Below are 17,629 nucleotides of genomic sequence, written 5' to 3'. Positions count from 1 at the left end.
ATTTGCAAACATGTCTTCCGCAGGAATGGTTAACCCACTGTGTGTTTCTGCCTTCCCTTCCAAAAGCCCTTCAGGAACATCACAGCTCTCAAGATTACACAGAGCTGCTGGTAATCGTGTTAACATTTGGGTTAATTAAGCAAACTGGAATCCTTCATTAGGAGGAATGGCACTAATTGCATATCTGAGAGGGTGAGTTTTGCATGGGCTGCTGGCTGGCAGAGCAGAAACCACTGCTGACTTCAGCAAGGGGGCTGGGGAGTTAGTGGTGGCTTGCTCGAGAGAGGAGGTCAAGAAAACCTGTTTCTTCATGGATGCTCGACCAGTCGGTGTTTGCTGGAGGGGGGGATGTGGATGGAGAGGATGCGGGGCAGTGGCACTGCCCTGCAGAGCTGCTGTGCAAGCGTGGGAGTGCTGATACCGGACTGTTGAGCTGACATTAGTTTTTCCAACCTAAAAATGCAAACCTGTAATGGCATGACACAGTAAGCAGCTCCGAACAAGAGACCACGGTCTGCAGCTGGGCTTAGGGCTCTGAGCTGGGAAGAGCTGCTCCAAGTTGGCAAAGAGCTCTTTGTTTGCTGGGCGCAGTTTAGAAATTAAGCAATACTGAGAAGCAATACTTAGAAGCAAATATTGGTTCAAACAACATCAGCTCCCACTCTCCGCTGGCCAGTTCAGCTCATCTCAGGTAGAAAACAGCGGATTGCAACACAGTCAAAACCTGACACCAAGTATTTCCCCTAACCAGCAGGGAAACTGGTTTGCGGTGTTTCCTGAAAAAATAAACTAACCGCAATGACTCTGGAGTTGGAGCACAGCCTCAAAACTGACCCGTAGGCCCAAAGAGGGGATGAAAGCATGTTTCTGGAAAGACTGCCACAGCTCTCCAGGTATCTGTCAGGCCTTGGGAACCATGGGGAATGCCGGCCTGGTCCCAGTCCACCCTCGTCTGCGGCCGCGCTTGCAGGGCTGGCACCCTCACAATGCGGCTTACAGTGGCTGCAAGCCCCACGCTGACCCAGGTGCCAGGGGACGAGTGACTCCCTCTTCCAGGAGACAACTGGCATTGGGCAGGAGGGCTGGGATTTCCCCCAGATGCTTACACTGACCAGGTAAGCCAGCCCTGCAGCAGCCCCCTGACTTGTCCCTGTCCCTCCTGGGTACCTGAACATCAAATCACAGGATGGTTTGGGTCGGAAGGGACCTTTAAAGGTCCCATCTAGTCCAACCCCCCCTGCCATGGGCAGGGACATCTTCCACCAGACCAGGTTGCTCAAAGCCCTGTCCAACCTGACCTTGAATGCTTCCATGGATGTGGCATCCACAGCTTCTCTGGGCATCCTTCTCCAGCACCTCACCTCCCTCATCACTGTAAAAATTAAAAATTCTTCCTTATGTCCAATCTAAATCTGCCCTCTTTCATTTTAAAACCGTTGCCCCTTGTCCTGCCACTACAGGCCCTGGTAAAAGGTCTATCTCCATCTTTCCTATAAGCCCCTTTTATATATTGAAAGGCTGCAACCAGGTCTCCCTGCAGCCTTCTCTTCTCCAGGCTGAACACCCCCACCTCTCCCAGCCTCTCTCCATAGCAGAGGGGTTCCAGCCGTTGGACCATTTTCGCGGCCTCCCCTGAGCTGGATGCAGGGCCTCAGGGGGGTCTGACCAGAGTGGAGCAGAAGGGCAGAATCCCCTCCCTCACCCTTTTGGCCATGCTGCTGGGGATGCAGCCCAGGACATGCTTGGCTTTCTGGACTGCAATTGCACGGTGCCAGCTCATGTCCAATCTGTCACCCACCACTATCCCCAAGTCCTTCTTATCCATTTACCACCCAGCATCGTCATCATCCATCTCTTGAGATGGGCACTGTTGCCAGTTCCATGCCAGTCTCCTGTCCCACCCTGGGCTAGGGACAGAGAAGATGGTCTGGGAAAAGGGGTTCCCATCAGGCTGCTCTTCCTGCCTTCTGGATGTGATGTGACCTGCAGAGCCAGGTCAGGACAAGAGCTCGAGCCCAGCATTCACGGTTGACCACACTGACATCCTTGTCGTGGGCAGGCTCCAGCCTCCTCCGAGCCACAAACTAGAAATTCCCATTTCTGGAGGGAAATAAGCCAACTCTATAAGCAAGCCCGAAGTCCTGGTGGGTGTATATTACCCTCTGCCCTCAGCCCATCCCGCCTCGAGGTTCAATTGATTCCTTTTTTTTCTTTCTTCCATTTTCAGCGCTTTTTCTCCTTAATATCTCAAGGTGAGCTGGGTCTTCATCACGCAACTTCTGGCCTGGTGACCCCTGGGAACAGCAGCATTGGCTCCAAAGGCCTCCACTGCCGGATAGGAGCACCTCTATGGAAAGAACTGCTCCAAAGAGCCGGGCAAGATGCCTGTGTTGGTGTGGTGCCTTGATCACAGCTTTCCCTCGCCCAGTTAATGTTTTCCCCACATGCGCACACAAACGGAGCTCAGCTCCAGCCTCCGTCCAGCTGCATTGGCTCCAGGATGAGCTGTGCCGGGGGGAGCACCCAGGGCTGTGATGAAGCCAAGCCCTCTCTCAGACAGTTGTGCCAGCTCTAACTTTATCCCAGCCCAATTACAACAAACGTCCTTTCCTTGGGACACAACCAAAACTCCAGCCCAGCCTCACCTCAACCACAAACCACAGCGTACACATGCGGGGTTGCAGTAATAAGGGAGATGTAGAAATAGCAGTATTATTTTATCCTCAATTTTACTTAGCGTGAGGCCGAGCCCTGTTCTTTCCTTGTGTTTATGTGTCACCAATGACCTGTGGTTGGTCAGAGGGTGTGTTAATTTGTGTTTCTTCATCATTCGTGTAATTTTTAGCAGCAACCTCTTTCTGAAAACAGAACAGCCGGGATCCACAGTGTTGCAATACAACGAACTTGTGATGTGTAATAATAACTCAGCTCGTTTCATGAAGATGTACGCTATGGAAGGCTTGATGTTTTCTGGATAACAAGGACAAAGTCTGAGAGGTAACTCTGGCCGTTCTGGTAAAGCTGCTCCTACTTGCATGAGCCCAGAGCATCAACTTCGTGCCTGAAAGGCAACAAGAATTTCTATCATTAAGTAAGAATTGATCCCTGCTGTTCATCTCAGCTTAGTCAGCCAGATACATGCATCTGGGCATGGGAGGAACTCTCTTTTTGCACAAAACCCTGCACCTGGGCAGTGAGGTATGGATCTAACTAGAACTTGTAGAAGCATGTGTGTGTATTTAGTGAGAGGGCAAGGACCTGCTGTGTGAATAAGCGTGCATTTTCGAACACAAAATTTGGAAAAGCAGTTGTCTGATAGACATTAGGGGGAGGAAGTTGGTTGCACCAAGAAGTTTGTCCCTCCTGGGCTCCAAAAGAAAGGCATTTTGCAGCTACAGGCCACCCGAAATACTTTGCCTTTTCCATCCAAGGCTTCCCTTGGCAGGATGAACTCCCCAGAAAGGAGTATCCTGGAGGTCCATTGGGTCCTTGGGAGATTAAGGTCTGAGCCTTCAAGCCCAGGTGGCCTAGAGGACACATCGCCAATCTGCTGCATTGCCATTGGGTACCTCCAAGGCAAGCTGTGTGTTGGAAGAATTTCTCCCCAGAGTTGCTCTGCAGCAGGCTGGAGCAATGGATCTCAGCCACAGGAGGCAAAACTGCTGAAGGAGCAGCTGCGAGATGGGTGCACACCAGGAGGTGGAAATCCATCGTGGAGAAAGGTAGGGTTTGATAGCATCAAAAGGAGGTATGGAAGCTGCTCTGTATGTGGTTGGTGACTTTCTAGATAGAGGCTTTCCTATTTATCTGTCATGTGGCAAAAAATACATTTATCTCCTCGGGATAGTGTTGTAGCTACTTAGTTTGTGGCATCAAGATGTCCAAATATTTTCACCATTATTTACATGCTCAGATATCTTTAATTTTTCCAGTGGCACTACAATTTCTAGGCTCTCTCGGGATATCTGTTGGAAGAGGTGTTTTGGACAGAGTCAGGAGAAAGCTATGGAAGAACCATGTGGGACAGCTTCCTGCAAGCCCTTCTTCCCATGGATGGGGACATTGCTAAGGCCTGAGTGAGGCAAGGATTGGTGAGACCCATGGGGAGCTGGGGGTGGATTTCAGTGGCATCTATGTGTCTCAGTGGAGGAAGACCTTGGAGGGCCACAGCTTGCTGGAGTAAATACGGATGGGAGATATTTTAAAAGGGAAGAAAGGCTTGAGGTGGGAGCAAGTCATTGTGTGTCACACCCCCCACCCCACCCCTGCCCAGGTGCGGTGTGTTTGGAGATGCTCTGGACATAAGAAGTGCTGCTCTTCTGGGAAAGCAGGGGATGAAGGCATGTGAAATAGGAACTAGCCATGCTGAAGAAATTGCTAAAGGTGATACTGAAATAACCACAGTGGCCATGAGTGCCTCTTGCTCAGCCTGTAGGGGCCTCCAGCAGCCAGATTAATGGGCTTTCAGTGCCACCGTGGAGGTGGGTCATTGCCTGAAGGTCTCTGGGCTGGTTTTGGCTGGGGTAGAGTTAATTTTCTTCAGCAGCCCCCTTCCCTGGGTCACTTTGTAAAGCTGTATACTTGACCTGACACTGGGCTCCCACCTGCACTGAAGCTGCTCTGGTCCCCACCCCCCACCTGCAGGTCACTGTGCCCTGAGCCTGCTGGGACAAGGGAGAAGAGCCAACCAAGGGCGCTTCCAGCCAACCTCAGCCAGGAGCCCGCTGTGGGCATGCCCACGGCACTGCTGCATGGAGGGTGCAGACTGTGGGAGAGGAAGGACCTGGGCAGGGAATCCAGAAGGTCACAAGGGGAGGCTGGTGCTCTTGAGAGCAAGGCTGGGAGCTGGACCTCACCACTGGGCTTCCTACAGCACTCTTGTAGCTTGTGTTGGGTGGACACAAAAACCCCTTCCCCGAAAGGGCTGTCAAGCCCTGGAAGGGGCTGCCCAGGGCAGGGGTCAAGTCCCCATCCCTGGGGGGATTTAAAAGCCAGGCAGAGGAGGTGCTTAGGGCCAGGGTTTAGTGGTGGGATGGCAGGGTTAGGGGAACGGTTGGGCTTGATGAGCTTAAAGGGCTTTTCCAACCCAAACCATTCTATGATTCTGTGGTGGGTGGACCAGCCCTAGCGGCAGTGTCTAGCTTGCTGATGTGGTCCGGGGGGTCTCATTTAGTGCTCAGGTGCTGAAGTCAACCTGTAGCTGGTCTTGTAGCCTGCAGCAAAGATCGGGATGTTGAGCCTGGGACAGTATCATGAAGGCAGACCTTTGTAAACCTAGCAGTGCCCCCCTGGTCAGGGAGGTAAGTCAGGAGTGATACGATTGGGTGGAGCGGTTTTGCAGAGGAGGGGGGAGGAGGGTGACTGCTAGTCTCCGCATTTCTTCCCGGGTTCATCCCAAGAATTTAACAAAGGTGCAGTGTGATCTTTCCTTCTGGCTGCAGGACGCTTATTGAGCTGTCTGGTCACTGCCGTTGACTTTCCTTCCCTGTTCAAGGAGCTTGCCTGACCGTAAGGAACATTTACTGCCTTTCCAACCCCATTGCCATTGCCAAGAGGGTGCAAGAGAGCAGGCGGGCGCTCAGGGTTCTGCAAGCCAAAGGGCAATGGGCATGACAGCAGCAGTTACTGGCAACCATGTAAAACTCTGGGCTGGATCCAGCAGGGACTTTCTGAGATTAGGCTGGGCAAGGCAGGGGGTGGCTAGCACAAAGAAAATAGCCCCTCCTGTGGCGTTTCAGCCCGCAGGGGAATTCGAATGTCACAACTTGGGAATTTTCCGTCTGATGCCCCTTGTAAAATGAAAAGCATCTTGGCCTGCTCTGACTCCTGCCTGAGGAGGGAATTGATGCCAAAGTCAAAGGCTTCCTAAAAATGGGCTGAGCCAGGGAGGGGGGGCGATTTAGGAGCTATTGAGAAACAAGGAAGGACAAACAGTGTTAGGTCATTGCTTCTGCAAACACAGCCAGAGCTGTTCCTCTATAAAAGGGGGAGAAAGCGGTTCCAGAGCCATCACAGACTTGGAGGGGTCAGTCTGTGACCAAGGCTGCTGCACCCCCTCCTCAGCACCCGACTCCCTGCTCAAGTATGAAACTCGTCCTCTCTACGGTGCTGTCCCTTGGGATAGCAGGTAAGTGTCTGCCAAAAGCAGTTCTGGGGGAAAAGACACGACCAAACCTCCCAGGACCCCAGGCTCTCCCCTTAGATGAGGCTGGTTTAGAGCTGCAGTGTCTGCCAGACCCAAGCAGCTATAAAGTAAAAGCCAGGATGGAAAAGCAAACGGAGCGCCTGCCAGATGCTTGCTTTGGCTGCTGTGGCTCTCTGTCTGCAAGGATGGTGTTTCCAGCATTAGCGGCAGTGGCTTTTTCCTGGGGCCAGCCCTTGGAGGCCGGAGGGAGGGCTGCAGCTCCCCGCAGCAAGCTGTCAAGCACCTGGCTGGCAAGGAGGAGGGATGCTCGGCACCTGCTGCTCGGGATGGGCTCTGCACTCCTGCGGTGAAGGGGAAAAACCACCCTCCCCGCAAGCTGCTGTGCTGGGAGAGGAGCAGGGGTTCAGCCAGGGAGGGGAGGAACTAGAACAAGACCTCCCTGCTGAGCCTGCATGCGTGTTGGGTTAAACTTGAAGGCAGTGGCAATAAAATCGTGCTTAAATAATGGAAGACTCTGCATGCTTCCCCCCTCTGCTCCTGCGCTGCTCCGTCCTGCTGCGGCTGCACTTTTCTTGGGCTCCTGTGTATTTTTACCCCTAACTTGTGCCGCCGCAGAGCTGGCTCTGCTCCAAGTGGTTCTTTCCCTCCTCTCTCTCTGCTACCAGCTTTAGCAGGCAATGGGCAGGTAGCCATGGCAAGGAGATTGCAGCCGCCTACCCCTGACCTGGAGACTGCTGCCTGGAAAGGGGTCCCCATCTCTGAGAAGGCAGCGGGTCTCTTCTGATCCCCCCTAAAATGTGGTTGGTGATTCCTCTGGTGGGAAGCGTTCCCTGTGCTGCTGGCATTGGAAGGTCCTCAAGCTCCTTTGCCAAGTGCCAGCATGCAATGATGTCTTATTAACGGTGATCCCTCCCCTGCACAAAGGAGCCAAGAGGTTGCTCAAAAGCTCTGCAGCAGAGCCCGTGGCACTCAGGCTCCCGTTGCCTTCCTGATGTTCATCAGTGCAGCCAGGCTGACTCCCTCAGGAGGTCCCCGTCCCGCTTCTGCCCAGGGCAGGATGGTTGCCAGCACTGGATTAAGGCGACCATGGCTTTGTGCCACGCAAAGACCTGAAAAACTTAGATGACAGTAGTGGCAGTTAAGGCTAAGAATTATCCCTGCGGCCAAATTCAGCACCTCCACTGGGAGGAGGGGGGGTGTCTGCAGGCAGGGCTGTGGCTGAAAAATCAAATACAAGAGAGTATTTCAGAGGTGAAAGAAACTGGAAACAGCACAGGTTAAGCCGTAGAGGTTTGAATGAAGCATGGCATCCAGGGTTTGGAGGGCGCCAGCGGTGCCTACAGCCACTCGGTCTGCACAACACTGCCAGGAAGGGGCAGAGTTAAGGCGAAGCGAGCAGTCCAGGCTGGCCATGGACTTTAACTGCAGGTTTCCAACGTTTCTGGTGTTTAGGTTGCTGAAGGAGGCATGAGGCTGTGTCCACCTAAGGGCTTGGCTTTGCTCCGGTCTCCCAGAGCAGCCAGTCAGCTGGATTTACTGGTTAGGAGACTCTTAGGGGACTGTGGAGGTGGTATGGCATCTCTGTTACTGGAGTCAGTGAGATATAAACAGAGGGTTAAATATATCAGATCGTCTAGCTGTTGAGGAGGTCGTGTGTGGCAATGTACTGAATACGGGCTGGCCAGGTCAGAGCTGGTCTCCCTCTGCCTCAGTGGATCGCCTGTTCTCTTTGGTTTTGCAGAGTCTTGAGTTTCATTTTGCCGAAAGGGCTGTCAGGCACTGAAAGGGGCTGCCCAGGGAAGGGGCCGAGTCCCCACCGCTGGGGGTATTTAAAAGCCAGGCACAGGAGGTGCTTAGGGCCAGGGTTTAGTGGTGGGCTGGCAGGGTCAGGGTAACGGTTGGGCTTGGTGATCTTAAAGGGCTTTTCCAACCCAAACGATTCTGTGATTCTGTGATTTCTCCTGAAGTGTGCAGATTTGTTCTCCTCCTCCTGTGGATGTTGCTGTGAGCTCAGGCTGCTTGAATCTCGACGCTGTGCAGGACAGGAATCATCCTCCCAGATGTTCCCAAAGGTGCACACATCAGGAGAGAAAAAAATGGCTTTACTGCATGGCTTGGGAGTGTGCAAGGGAGATCCCACACCCAGCCATCCCCCGAGGCTGCAGGGAACCAGAGATCGTGTGTTCACAGAGATGCCATTTCTCTCCGCTTGGTGCCTTTCTACCTCTCTGAGACTATTTATTTCTGAGGGTATTTATTTCTGGTTCTTTCTACAGCTCTGTGTTTTGCTGCTCCCCCCAAGGCAAGCATCAGGTGGTGCACAATATCCTCAGCAGAAATGAACAAATGCCATAGCCTAAGGGATCACATGCAACAAGAGAGCGTTGCATTGCTCTGCCTGCAGAAAGCAACGTACCTCGACTGCATAAAAGCCATTTCGGTGAGTGGGAAGCGAATACCTGTGCTGGGCACTGAGGATGTTTCAGCAGCCTCTTACACCTGGAGAAGGTTGGGGTTTCTTTTGAGTCACTGGTTGCTACCTGTGATCCCCCTGTAGAGAAGGGCTCGCCCACAAGGACCCAGGGCAGGCTCCAGGGAAGTGTTTTCTCTTGTGCGTCCGTGCTGTTTGTTTATGGACTGAAATCTTGTTGTTGTTTAGGATAACGAAGCAGATGCCATTAGTTTGGATGGTGGTCACATTTTTGATGCAGGTCTCGCCCCCTACAAGCTGAAGCCCATTGTTGCTGAGGTCTACGAAAAAAGCGAAGGTAGGTTTTCATTAAATATTTTAAGCTGAGGGGTGGCAATGAACTGATAGCGCGAAGGCCACCCATTCCACACAGAGCTCCCATGTTATTTCTATTGGGCGCCTGAGATATCATCCCTGGCTTCTGGATCCCAGAGGGGGAAGGGTGGGGGGCAGTTACACCAAAATGTGAATCATCACCCATGGCCATGGAGTCACTTGCAGTGGGAAGGGGCAGAGCCAGTGCCCCATTTCTGATGTTAGCTGTGATGCAAGTCACTGGTCCTGTGATGATGCAGTGGCCATGGAAGGGGAGCACCCATGGGCAGAAATCACAGTCATCCTGAAGCACAGCATAAAAACTGTCCCAGAGTCCCATGGACCTTCTGCTTTCAGTGACCTTCAACCACGTGGGTAAAACACTGAGCTAGATCGCACAGATAACCTCTGTATCTTCAAAAGATTGAAGAGGCAACAGCATTCCCGTTAATGGAGTGGAGGAGGAACACCCAGTTGGGATTACTGAGGCAAGAGGTGTAGGCAACACACAGAAAAAAGAAGAGAAGCATAAAAAATGCTCTGCAGCAATCCCTTTTGATAAGGCTTAGCTCCATGGCTCCATCCTGGCTCTGTACTCTCTCTCCTCTCTCCCATCTTCCTCTTGAGAGCCAAACAGACGCTATTTCTCCATTTTTGTCTGTCTCGCCTCATGCGATCCCACACAGTCCAAAGCTCCCGCTCTCCTTTGGCCTCTGCCCTGGAGCTCAGCCTGTTTGTATGCGATATTCAGGATCAAAGCCACACAGCAGAGTCATTCACAGAATCCCAGAAGGGCAGGGGTTTGAAGGACCCTCCAGAGATCACCCAGTCCCACCCCCCTGCTCAAGCAGGCTCACCCAGAGCAGCATGCACAGGGCATCGTCCAGGCAGGGGTTGAATATCTCCAGAGGAGGAGACTCCACAGCCCCCCTGGGCAGCCTGGTCCAGGGCTTGGTCACCCTCCAAGTCAAGAAGTTATTTCTCATGTTCAGCTGGAACCTCTTCTGCTTCAGTTTGTGCCCATTGCCCCTTGTCCTGGCACTGGGCACCATAGAATCATAGAATCATAGAATGTTTAGGGTTGGAAGGGACCACTAGTGGTCATCTAGTCCAACCCCCCTGCAGTGAGCAGGGACACTGCTAACTAGATCAGATTGCTCAGAGCCCCATCCAACCTGGCCTTGAATGTTTCCAGGGATGGGGCCTCCACTACCTCTCTGGGCAACCTGTTCCAGTGTTTTACCACCCTCATTGTAAAAAATTTCTTCCTTACCTCTAGCCTGAACCTACCCTGTTCTAGTTTAAAACCATTTCCCCTTGTCCTAACACAGCTGGCCCTATGAAAAAGACGTTCCCCATCTTTCCTATAGGCCCCCTTTAGGTACTGGAAGGCCGCAATCAGGTCTCCCCGTAGCCTCCTTTTCTCCAGACTGAACAAGCCCAACTCTCTCAGCCTGTCCTCATAGGAGAGGTGCTCCAGCCCTCGGATCATTTTTGTAGCCCTCCTCTGGACCCGTTCCAACAGTTCCATGTCCTTCTTGTGCTGAGGGCTTTTCATCCATCAGTACCCCCAAGTCCCTCTCGGCAGGGCTGCTCTCGATCCTTTCTTCCCCCAGCCTGTATTGATACTGGGGGTTACCCCAACCCAGGTGCAGGACCTTGCACTTGGCCTTGTTGAACCTCATGAGGTTCACACAGGCCCACCTCTCCAGCCTGTCCAGGTCTCTTTGGATGACATCCCTTCCTTCTGGTGTGTCAACCGCACCACTGGGAAGAGTCTGGCTCTGTCCTCGTGACACCCACCCTTCAGATATTTGTACGTGTTAATGAGATCCCTTCTCAGCCTTCTCTTCTCCAGGCTAAACAAGCCCAGCTCCCTCAGCCTTTACTCGTAGGGGAGATGCTCCAGTCCCCTCATCATCTTTGTAGACCTCCTCTGGACTCTCTCCAGTAGCTCCTCACCCTTCTTGAACCAGGGAGCCCAACATGGTAGCTAAGAAAATACAGACATTAAATGGAAGGCTGCGGTCTTTTCCACCCCTAAGACTAAGTCACTTCGCTCATACATAGCGTGTGGTGGACTAGGTGCAATTTAATGTGGAATTTCAGTCTTGCGAGGCTTACATGTATGCTTCAGTGGGTGACAGCATTTGAGAAAAGACTTTCCAAAGAGAATTTGCCAAAAAGACTCGTTGAAGCAGCCTTACAAAGCTACAGGCATATCTAACATCTGTCCAGAAGCAAAGCATTTTGCATGCTTTCAGGGCGTTTACCATTACAAGTTGTAATGCACAGTGTTGGTTCAAAGTTGGCAGTGTAGCTCACCCCTAAGAACATGGGAAGACCATGAGTGTTCAAGCAAAGTTGCTAATTATTTGGAGGTGCAGCACTTTATTCGCTGAAATCGGGGAATGTGGCAGGATTTGAAATGTTCATAAATCCTACCTTTTTCATTGCTTTCCTGCTTTTTCTTGCCCTGCAGGCTCCACAACCAGCTACTATGCCGTGGCTGTGGTGAAGAAAGGAACAGGCTTCACCATAAATCAACTGCAGGGCAAGACTTCCTGCCACACAGGCCTGGGCCGGTCCGCTGGCTGGAACATCCCAATTGGGACGCTCCTTCGCCGTGGAGACATCAAGTGGGATGGCAAAGACTCTGCCTCCATTGAACAAGGTGATGGGGGGAACGTGGAGGTAAATGGGCTGGCGTTCAGCCGGGGGCGGTGGTATGGTGAAAGTGATGTTGCCCGATCTTCTGCGGAGGTCCAGAGGTGCGTCTCAGAGCAGTTGAGTCCCTGTCATCCTTTGTGCTTCCCCTCCATTCCAGGTCCTTCTAAAGGTGAATTTTAGTCTGACTATTGCTTTTTTCTCCTCCATAGCGGTAGCCAATTTTTTCTCTGCCAGCTGCGTGCCTGGTGCCACTACTGAACAAAAACTGTGCCGCCAGTGCAAGGGGGATGCCAAAACCAAATGTTCCCGCACAGCACCTTATTCTGGATATTCCGGAGCTTTTCAGTGAGTGAAAGTTATTTCATTTTTTTTCTTTGGGGAAATATTCTAGACCTGACACACACAAGTTTTCGTTATACCAGGGAGGGCTGTAACTGGGGGGGACTGAGTTTACAGAACAACTGGGAGTGCTGGTAATTAAAGATCTAATTAGTAATCACCGGCAGGCAGCTTGCAGGAGGTGAGAGAGGCAGCTGGGCTGTATGCTTTTGCACAGACTGGTCTGAAGTTGTGCCAGGGGAGGTTTAGGTTGGACATTGGGAAAAAATTCTTCCCCCAAAAGGTCTGTCAGGCACTGAAGGGGGCTGCCTAGGGCAGGGGTCGAGTCCCCACCCCTGGGGGTATTTAAAAGCCAGGCAGCCGAGGTGCTTAGGGCCAGGGTTTAGTGGTGGGCTGGCAGGGTTAGGGGAATGGTTGGGCTTGGTGAGCTTAAAGGGCTTTTCCAACCCAAACGATTCTATGATTAGCATTGTGCTAAGTCTAAATGGGCTTCTTGAGCATCACTTCCCCACCATTACATTTTCTTCCCTGCCAGTGTAGCTTTTTTTGGGGGGGAAGACTATGGCTCCACAGCCGCAGCTTGTGCCAAAATGATTTGCTGAGGCAGGAGATAGGGAGCTGCCATGCCTGATTTTTTAACATCCCTTCTGTTCCTCCTGCCGGCAGCTGTCTGAGAGATGGAAGGGGAGATGTGGCTTTTGTGAAACACACAACTGTTCAAGGTAGGCCTGGGGGATCACTTGTTGCTCTCCTTTCCAGCCCACCCTGCTGCTGTTCCATCCTGCAATTAGTCTGCACCACGCAGGCTTCCGTTCCTCTCCGGGTTTGCCCCAAACCTCTTCTCCTTTCATCTCTAGAAATGTTGTTTTGCACGCTGTGGACTGACTTATCCTGTTACTGAGAAATACGATTGTGGTGGGGTCTGCTTTTTCTTCCTCGGGGTTCTTCTTTGAAGAAGGAAAACCTGCTTGGTTTAACTTCAGTGTTATTGTCGTTGGTGCCACATGTCAGAGCCAGCTGTAATGTGACTACAGCAAATGCAGAGTGGGCAATTGTGTAGGTGATCATGCTCACCCATCCCTCTGGGAGGGATTTTCGAGAGAATTCAGCCCACAGCAAGAGTTCACCAACTCTGCACATCTCTGAGGTGGAAGATGGCCTGGAATGCCCAGGACCTGCAGCGAGCTCAGTGGAGGGCCACCAAGATGGTCATGGGGCAGGGACACTTGGAGATGCTCAGCGGGGTGGGCTTGATCAGCCTGGGGAAGAGGTGGCTTTGGGGGGGGACCTCAGAGCAGGCTGCCGGTGCGTGCAAGGAAGTTAGCAAGAAGGAGCAGCCAAGATCTTTCTGGAGGTGGACAGTGGAAAGAGGAGGAACAATAACCATAAACTGAAACGAGAGAGGTTTGGACCAGATAAAAGGAGAAATTTTCTTTTCCCTTGAGGAGAGCCACATAGTGGGACAGGTTGCCCAGGACATCTGTGCACTCTCCATCCTTTGAGGTTTTCAAGATTCACCTGGAGCAACCTGATTTGGGGCTTGGACTGGAGATCTTCAGATGTCCCTTCCCACCTGAATGCTCCTGTAACCCTGGGATCTCTGACCCAGAATTTTGCCCTGAGCTTCCGCAGTGATAAATTCATTATGAAGCCGCTCCAGACTGGCTTTGTTTTGTCTATTTTCGTGGCAATGCAACTTACGGTTCCTCCCTTCCTCCAGAAAATGTCCCGGAGAATAAGGATGAGTATGAGCTGCTGTGTCTGGATGGCAGCCGTCAGCCCGTGGACAGCTACAAAACCTGTCACTGGGCCAGGGTGCCTGCTCACGCCGTTGTGGCTCGAGATGATAGCAAGGTTGATGACATCTGGACCTTTCTCTCAAAGGCACAGGTATTGTCAAGCTCTCCTTTCTTCCCCCTAGCATCCCCTCTTCTCTCCCTTGGCTTTGCTTGCTCTCTCCAGCTTTCCAAGCGCTTTGGTATGGTCATTTGCTGATTATTTTCCTCTCGCGGCAGGAAAAATTTGGCGTGGGCACAGCTGGCAGCTTCCAGCTATTTGGGCCACCTGGCAAGAAAGACCCAGGCCTCAAAGACTTACTTTTCAAAGACTCTGCCATACAGTTGAAACGTATCCCACCACTGATGGATTCCCAGCTCTACCTGGGCTTGGAGTATTACAGTGCCATCCAGAGCCTTCAGAAAGGTAGGCAGGGCATGAAATACTACTCTTGTGTCAACTGCATTGAAGAGATGAGCTCAGTAAATGTGTCTGGGGAAAGGAACACCATTTTTTTTCAAACCCAGACAGTATCCCCTGCAAAATGTTGCCCGTGAAGGTTATTATTGTCAAAATCACACAATCTGCACAAACTTCACTTACATCAACAACGGGAATTCATTGATGCCAAAGTCAAAATAACATCATCACCACACCAACAAAGGTGGAAAATTTACACTCACACTGCCCATCTTCCCTTCACCATGACTGCAACAACAAAAATTGCCTGTAGTTATTCAGCTACTGGTAGGGATGGTCAAAACAGATGTTTAGAAAAGCCGTTTTTGGGATGTAAGAAGAAGGAATGTGCCCAGACACCAGGTCCAGTATTGGCCACTTGAGGGAAACAGCATCCTTTATTTCCATCTAGACTCATCAGGCATTTATTGATGTCCTGGCTGGCTCTCTGAGAGTTAAACACCCCACAAATGACCCCCAAAATCCACTTAAAATTGCTCAGAGATCCCCGTGGTAGGCTCAGCCGCGATGGGGTGCATGGACTTCATGTGGCATCAGAACAGATTATTCAAATGGCACTTCACAGAAACATAACTCAGGTGTATTTTTCCAGCTTGGCCTGGTCTTAGCCTCATGGTTGTCCGTACTGTGTGGTCTGGAGAAATGTAGACTATATTACAGGCAGCAATACCAAGTACTACTCACGCATGGTGGTTTAGCGGTTGCGAGGTTTTAGCTAACCCGAATCTGCATGAGTGGCTTGTGGTATGCAGGAATTCTCCTTTCTGACCTGTAAGTTGATTTTTGAGCATCCTTCAGCTTAAGAACCATCCCTTCCCTTCCCACCAGCCCAGGGCTTTTTAAGCATGAGCACCTTGTGCTGGGAAGCAGCAGGTTGGTGCGTAGAGACGGTTTCACAGCCGAGTCCCACGCACCTGGAGAGCAGCTTGTTCATAGCGTCACTGTGCAGCGGGGCTCCAGGCTTGGCCTTTTCTTTCCTCTGTCGGTTTTACAGATCAGTTGAACCCCAGCCGCAGAGAAAACAAGACACGGTGGTGTGCAGTAGGCAAGAATGAGAAGAGTAAGTGTGACCTCTGGAGTGTGGTGAGCAACGGGGACGTGGAGTGCACGGTGGCAGACAACCCCAGGGACTGCATTATCAAGATCATGGTACGGCTTTTTTTCCTTTTCTTCTCCACGGGAACCTTTCCAATGGAGAGCAGTGTTGCTTCTTTCAGCCTGGGAATAGATGGGGCAGAGGGATTTTAAAATAAAATATTGGGAGCTTTGCAAAATATACCAGTGGGCAGAAGCCATTGCAGGGAAAAGGCCCGACTAGTTTTTCACTGATTAACGTTCTTCAAAAGAATTTATTGGACAGTGTTATATTTTGAGGGTTCCTAAATAAAAGGCAGTTTTCTGGTGTGAAGTAAATTTATTTGGAAAAGGAAGGGAAAACACAAATTTTGTAAAATGCGGGGAGAAGCGGTTGCCTGCTTAGAAGAGGGGTGGCTCCACAGCATAGAAGATGATGTTGGTGGCAGCTCAGAGGGTTGGGTCAGTACCCCAAAGGCAGCACAAAAAGCAAACTTGAAAGGACAAGTGAGAGAAGGACCTCCATTCAGCAGGGAAGCAGGCTGGGAGAGACACGCGCCTGGGGAGGAGAGGTGCTGCTGGAGGTGTTTACAAGCACACAGGAGCTATAAATTCAAAATTCCCTTTGCATCAGCAAAACCTCAGCTGTCCATATGCTACAGGATGGCCTCTCAGGCCCCCTCAGCCCCAGGCCTTTCTCTCTTTACATCAAGTGCTTCTTTTACAACCTGATTTCTGAAAAGCGCTGATCGTTTCATCGCTGCACTGTTTCCATTGCAGAAAGGCGAAGCAGATGCTATCACCTTAGACGGAGGTTTTGTCTACACTGCTGGTGTGTGTGGCTTGGTGCCGGTGATGGGAGAAAACTATGAGGGTAAGCATGGGACTGTCCAGCTGGGTCCAGGTGGTGGGTAACGGGCTAGTGCAAAAGTGCCAGGTCCTGCCCTGGGGTCACAACAACCCCACGCAACGCTACAGGCGTGGGGAAGAGCAGCTGGAAAGCTGCCCAGCAGGAAAGGACATGGGGGTGTTGGTTGACAGGCGGCTGAATATGAGCCAGCAGTGTGCCCAGGTGGCCAAGAGGGCCACCAGCATCCTGGCTTGTATCAGGACTGGCGTGGCCAGCAGGAGCAGGGCAGTGACCATGCCCCTGTCCTGGGCACTGGTGAGGCCGCCCCTGGAATGCTGGGTTCAGGGTTGGGCCCCTCACTCCCAGAAGGACATGGAGGGGCTGGAGTGTATCCAGAGAAGGGCAAGGAAGCTGTGGAGGGGTCTGGAGGCCAAGGCTGCTGGGGAGCATCTGGGGGAGCTGGGGGTGTTTATCCTGGAGAAGAGGAGGCTGAGGGGAGCCCTTATCGCTCCCTACAACTGCCTGACAGGAGGGGGGAGCCGGGGGGCTCGGGCTCTGCTCCCAGGGAACGGGTGATGGGAGGAGAGGAAATGGGCTCAAGTTGTGCCAGGGCAGGTTTAGGTTGGACATTGGGAAAAATTCCTTCCCCGAAAGGGCTGTCAAGCACTGGAATGGGCTGCCCAGGGCAGGGGTCGAATCCCCATCCCTGGGGGTATTTAAAAGCCAGGCAGAGGAGGTGCTTAGAGCCAGGGTTTAGTGGTTGGATGGCAGGGTTATGGGAACGGTTGGGCTTGATGAGGTTAAAGGGCTTTTCCAACCCAAACGATTCTGTGATTCTATAAAAGCACTGGTTTTATTCTGAAATCCAGAAAGCAGCCTCAGTGCTGCATCCTCCAGGAAAACAGACGATGCTCTGAGGCAGCTCCACTCACTGCTGTCTTTTTATAAAGGCAGAAGAGCCCCAGGGAGAGCAGGCATCAGCAGTTGGGAAGACAACGACTTCCAGCTCCTCCCTTCTTCATTTTAATCACAATGCCCCTGTCCTTTAGCACCAGCCTCAGTAAAACTAGTTGCTTTAGCTCAGAGGAGCAGACAGAGGCTGTGTGTGTTCTGTCGATGCACAAGGTGCTTCCTGAAACAGCCACTTCTAGGATGAAGCTTCTCCAGAAATGAGCACGCTGGATCCTTTCTTGGATTTGCCATATCTTTTATGTAATACCGTTTTCATTTTCCCTCCGCAGATGAGAGTCAATGCAGCAAATCAGAAGGAAAAACAGGTAATTACTGCCAACAGTGGAAAAATATACATGCAGTCATGAGTGGAGAATAAATGGGCAGCCCCCCCACAAAGAGCTGGCATGTCCAGTGTAGATATTAAAAATCTGGGAGATGAATTTAGGAGTCAGGTGGAAAGTCTGGGTTTGCACGCAGACTTCAAGGCAAAGCGGCAGGGATTTGTGTTTGGTTGCTGCTATCTCGAGCACGGTCACACCGTAACAATGCCCGGGCC

The 17,629-nt window shown here is 51.7% G+C and overlaps 1 protein-coding gene across 1 annotated transcript in view; it reads left to right on the top strand.

Moving 5' to 3' along the window:
- Positions 1-5,978: 5,978 nt before the first annotated feature.
- The window catches only part of TF (transferrin), a 17,609-nt gene continuing 5,958 nt past the window's right edge, over positions 5,979-17,629 (top strand). Inside the window, exons 1-11 of the mRNA XM_009644434.2 lie at positions 5,979-6,127; positions 8,422-8,585; positions 8,805-8,913; positions 11,413-11,604; positions 11,810-11,945; positions 12,606-12,661; positions 13,660-13,829; positions 13,955-14,141; positions 15,190-15,344; positions 16,050-16,143; positions 17,361-17,396. Of these exons, the coding sequence (XP_009642729.1) occupies positions 6,085-6,127; positions 8,422-8,585; positions 8,805-8,913; positions 11,413-11,604; positions 11,810-11,945; positions 12,606-12,661; positions 13,660-13,829; positions 13,955-14,141; positions 15,190-15,344; positions 16,050-16,143; positions 17,361-17,396 (1,342 nt within the window). The 5' untranslated portion in view covers positions 5,979-6,084. The remainder of the gene's footprint in view (positions 6,128-8,421; positions 8,586-8,804; positions 8,914-11,412; positions 11,605-11,809; positions 11,946-12,605; positions 12,662-13,659; positions 13,830-13,954; positions 14,142-15,189; positions 15,345-16,049; positions 16,144-17,360; positions 17,397-17,629) is intronic.

This window comes from Egretta garzetta, unplaced genomic scaffold (assembly GCF_000687185.1).
Source record: "Egretta garzetta isolate BGI_Z169 unplaced genomic scaffold, ASM68718v1 scaffold448, whole genome shotgun sequence".
In the NCBI taxonomy this organism is placed as follows: Eukaryota; Metazoa; Chordata; class Aves; order Pelecaniformes; family Ardeidae; genus Egretta; species Egretta garzetta.
The sequence above is the reverse complement of the archived record's forward strand: the minus strand, read 5'-3'. Positions and strand labels throughout refer to the sequence as shown.